We start from the raw sequence: 4883 nt of genomic DNA on the forward strand, positions 1-4883 counted from the left end.
CAGAGGACACCAAGTGATGACATGGAAAAGGAAAATGCAACACTGCTAACAGAGTTTGTTCTCACAGGACTCACTCATCAACCAGAGTGGAAAATCCCCCTGTTCCTGGCATTCTTGGTGATATATCTCATCACCATTGTGGGGAACCTTGGTCTGATTACTCTCATTTGTAATGACCCTCACCTTCACATCCCCATGTACTTATTCCTTAGAAATTTAGCCTTTACGGATGCTTGGTTATCCTCCTCAGTGACCCCCAACATGCTGGTCAACTTCTTAGCCAAGAGTCAGATAATGACTCTATCTGAATGTTTGATACAATTTTTTTCCTTTGCAATCAGTTTAACCACAGAAGGTTTTATCTTGGCAGCAATGGCGTATGATCGCTATGTAGCCATATGCAAACCTTTACTCTATCCAGTGATTATGACGAATGCACTGTGCATCCGGCTATTAGTCTTGTCATTCCTAGGTGGCTTTCTTCATGCCATAATTCATGAAGTTTTCTTATGTAGGTTAACCTTCTGTAATTCCAATATAATCGATCACTTTTACTGTGACATTATCCCATTGTTAAAGATTTCTTGTACTGACACTTCTATTAATTATCTCCTGGTTTATATTTTTGCTGGTTCAATTCAAGCATTCACCTTTGTGACTATTCTTGTCTCTTATACATCTGTTCTCTTTACAATTTTAAAAAATAAATCTGTCAAAGGCATAAGGAAAGCCTTCTCCACTTGTGGAGCTCACCTCTTATCTGTGTCTTTGTTCTATGGCCCTCTTGTTTTCATGTATGTGCTCCCTCCATCTCCACAAGCTACTAATCCAGACATGGTAGACTCTCTATTTTATACTGTTATAATTCCTTTCTTCAATCCACTTATCTATAGCCTGAGAAATAAGCAAGTCATAGACTCAATGAAAAATACATTAAAGGGAAAAGTTTTTGTCTCGTAGTAATATCTCATCTCATTTCAGTTAAAAAGTCACAATATTTTGCAGGCTAGATGTTGGTATAATTTTGCACATGTTGAACGTTTTTTTGCAATTGCAATTGTCCTAGATTTTTAATGACTTAAAGTGTGACTATTTAATAAATTTAATATTTTTATGTACTTAAAAACATACATAAAATTTTAATTATGTGTCCTCTCGTACTAGAATATTTAAAGCAGAAAACCACGAAAAACATTTTATAGGTTTTATGTTCTTCATTTGTCTTGATAAACACATGAAAAGGTAAAATTGTGTCTCTCCTCTGAGAAAAACTTGAGTATGATAAATCATGCAGCACATAGAGCTCCATAGTCCAGACACTCATATCCCATATATCCTATGTCGGTTGCAGGTTTCTGTTTGGGTGAACAGAGCAAAATCCAAGGAATTCTGTTATCTACCAAATCCCACTGGCTCCTGGGGTAGACTGATATCAGAGAGAAGCTATTCAATCTTATCAGTAAAAAATATAAAATATATGCACCTAAAACTTATATCATTATTCTTTATATCTGGATGTCCAGTACACACGATTAAACTAGGTCACTTACTCTTTTCTTGTTCCCCTGAGAGATAGCTGCACAGCACATGGAAAAGAGTAAAGGGATGGCAATCTAGCTGTTTTATTCTTTCACCCAAGAGAATCCATATTATTGCACTGTCTTTAATTTGTTGATTTGTATTACTCCATGACATATCCACTGTACTAAGGGTTTCTCATCAATTATCTAGACTTTTGCTTTTTCATTCACTACTATGACTCAAAGACTAGATTAGTAATATAAGCATCTGTTGTCTCTTTCTTCTGCCACTTTGAAGGTCTGATTTCCTACTTAACATATTCCTTTAATGAGAAGACAGTTGTGAAACTATATGTATATGGTCAGTTATGTAACTTATCAAGTCCGACTCTAGGTTGAGTAAGCATGGAAGGGGGAGGTGGGAGCTTCTCAGAAACTCAGACTTCCTCTGCAGCCTCATCTTGTACATGTCTAGTCCACAGATTCCTCTTCTCTGATTTGTCTTTCAGTACAATCTCATCTACCTTATGCTTTTCTGAAATTCAACAAAGTCTCCATTCTCTTAGTGTGATCCCATTTTTACTTCTTTTATAGATTTATTCTCTTTATTAAATAATTTTTGTCCCGTAAATGAGATTTAGAGAAAAGGTAAAATATTCACTTGTGAAAAGCCTGCATTATGCCTAGATATTCTGCTTCTGTTAATAAGACACCATTATATGGTGCGTGGCACACCCATTGGATGTGGATTTACTCACTCCCTCATCTGCCTCCCACCTTCCTGACACCTGATGAATGTCATTACTATGTGTGCACATAAATGCTGTTCAGTTGGTGCCAATTTGATAGTCAGTACATGCGGTATTTGTTTTTCTGTTCTTGTGATATTTCACTTAGTAGAATGCAGTGGCTTTTACCCAGTTATAACATATATGTGTTATATTTATTTTTGTTTGTTTCAAAAAAGGAATATATATCTAAAGTTTCAAATATGAAAAAAGAACTAGATATAATTCCATTTGAAAAGAAGTATATATTATTTAATGAATATTTATATGTAAAGTATATTATATTTGCTATGTTCATCCAGTTTTCTGGTATATTGCTAATGTTGAATTTAAAACTATCCACTGAATCACTAATAACATGATTAGAGGTATTCTCAATTATTAAGAGTATTAAGAATTAAGGTATATTCATTCCTTAATCTGTTGATTTGAAACCATTTATTGTTTCTCTGTCTTTATATATATACATGTATTACATATTTTTTCTCATTATTTTACAATACTTTATAATGTTCAGGAAATTGATGACATTACCTTATATGGTGTAGAAAGAAATAACATAATAAGAAATTAGAAGAAAAGAAACAATCACCAATCAAAACTAGAACAGTATTTCTTAGAGTCTGAGTTGTGAACTAGCTATGCTAGAATCTTAACTATTATACTTCTTAGGTGTCTATCAGAACATCTTTTGTCTAGAAGTCTGTTTTCTAGACTACTTTTTGTTGTTTGTTTCTGTTAAAACAATGTTTCTCAAACTTCAATGGGCATTGTAGTCACCTGGAATGGTTGTGAAAATATAGATGCATAAGCTCCATCAATAAAGTTTTTGATTCAGCAATCTTTATGCTCTTGATTTGAATACACACTTAGAGAACAATTGTTTTTAAATAATCAGTTAAGCAGAAATTTTCTCATTCAAATTATTTAGAAATCAGTAAATATGGAATTTCTACACATCCTATATTCATTACATAAATAGCACTATAGCACCATACAATTATTCTAAATGTTTCCATCCCATGCTCTGTACTTTTGTTTTGGGGCAGTGTTTGTAGAATTGAAATACTGTGTTTTTTTTCTAATTACTTTTTCATGAGAAGGAAGACTGATAGTAATGATTGCCAATCAAACTATATAGTCACACATCACTAAGGTGAACAGGAAGGACCTCTGCCCTTTAGAAAAAAACCTGTGAAGATGCAGATATAGAAAAAATAATTTTATGCTTCGTATGGAACCAAAAAAGACCCCAAATATCAAAAGCAATTCTAGGCAAAAAAAAAACAAAATGGAAGATATTAATATGCCAGATATCAAACTATAGTACAAAGTTGTACTAATTAAATCAATCTGGTATTGGTAGAAAAATAGGAATATTGACCAGTGGCACAGATCTGAGAACCCTGATATAAAACCATCCTCATATAGCCATCTAATCTTTGACAAAGAAGACAAAAACATACTGGAGAAAAGAATCCCTTTTCAATAAATGGTGCTGGGAAAACTGGATAGCCACTTGTAGAAGGCTAAAGCAGGACCCACACCTTTCACCTCTCACAAAAATCAACTCACACTGGATAACATACTTAAACCTAAGGTATGAAACTAGTAGAATTCTAGAGGAAAATGTTGGAAACACTCCCCTAGACATCGGCCTAGGCAAAGAGTTTATGAAGAAATCCCCAAAGGCAATCAGAGCAGCAACAAAAATAAATAAATAGGACATGATCAAACTAAAAAGTTTCTGCACAGCCAAAGAAATAGTCATAAAAGTAAACAGACAACCTACAGAATGGGAGAAAATTTTTGCATTCTATGCATCTGATAAGGGGCTGATAACTAGAATATACTTAGAACTCACGAAAATCCGTAAGAAAAAATCAAATAACCCTATTAAAAAATGGGCAAAGGACATGAACAGAAACTTTTCTAAAGAAGACAGAAGAATGGCCAACAAACATGAAAAAATGCTCAACATCTCTAATCATCAGGGAAATGCAAATCAAAACCACAATGAGATATCACTTAACTCCAGTGAGAATGGCCTTTATCAAAAAGTCTCCAAACAATAAATGCTGGCGTGGATGCAGAGAGTGAGGAACACTCCTACACTGCTGGTGGGACTGCAAACCAGTTCAACCTCTGTGGAAAGCAATATGGAGATACCTTAAAGTGATACAAGTGAATCTACCATTTGATCCAGCAATCCCATTACTGGGCATGCCATTACTGTCAAGATCCAATGACACACTACAAAAAAGACACCTGCACTCGAATGTTTATAGCAGCACAATTCATAACTGCAAGGCTGTGGAAACAGCCCAAGTGCCCATCAATCCAAGAATGGATTAATAAAATGTGGTATATGTACACCATGGAGTACTATTCAGCTCTAAGAAACAACGGTGATATAGCACATCTTATATTTTCCTGGTTAGAGCTGGAACCCATACTACTAAGTAAAGTATCCCAAGAATGGAAAAACAAGCACCACATATACTCACCAGCAAACTGGTATTAACTGACCAGCACCTAAGTGGACACATAGGTACTACAGTAATAGGGTATTGGG

At 34.6% G+C, this 4883-nt stretch overlaps 1 protein-coding gene across 1 annotated transcript; it reads left to right on the plus strand.

The window, feature by feature from the left end:
* On the plus strand, nt 1–960 carry LOC142874275 (olfactory receptor 5H8-like). Its single transcript, XM_076008840.1, has one exon. The coding sequence runs from the start codon at nt 22–24 to the stop codon at nt 958–960; it is 939 nt and encodes a 312-aa protein (XP_075864955.1). The 5' UTR covers nt 1–21.
* Nucleotides 961–4883: the final 3923 nt, after the last annotated feature.

The sequence above is a fragment of the Microcebus murinus genome, chromosome 1 (genome assembly GCF_040939455.1).
Source record: "Microcebus murinus isolate Inina chromosome 1, M.murinus_Inina_mat1.0, whole genome shotgun sequence".
In the NCBI taxonomy this organism is placed as follows: domain Eukaryota; kingdom Metazoa; phylum Chordata; class Mammalia; order Primates; family Cheirogaleidae; genus Microcebus; species Microcebus murinus.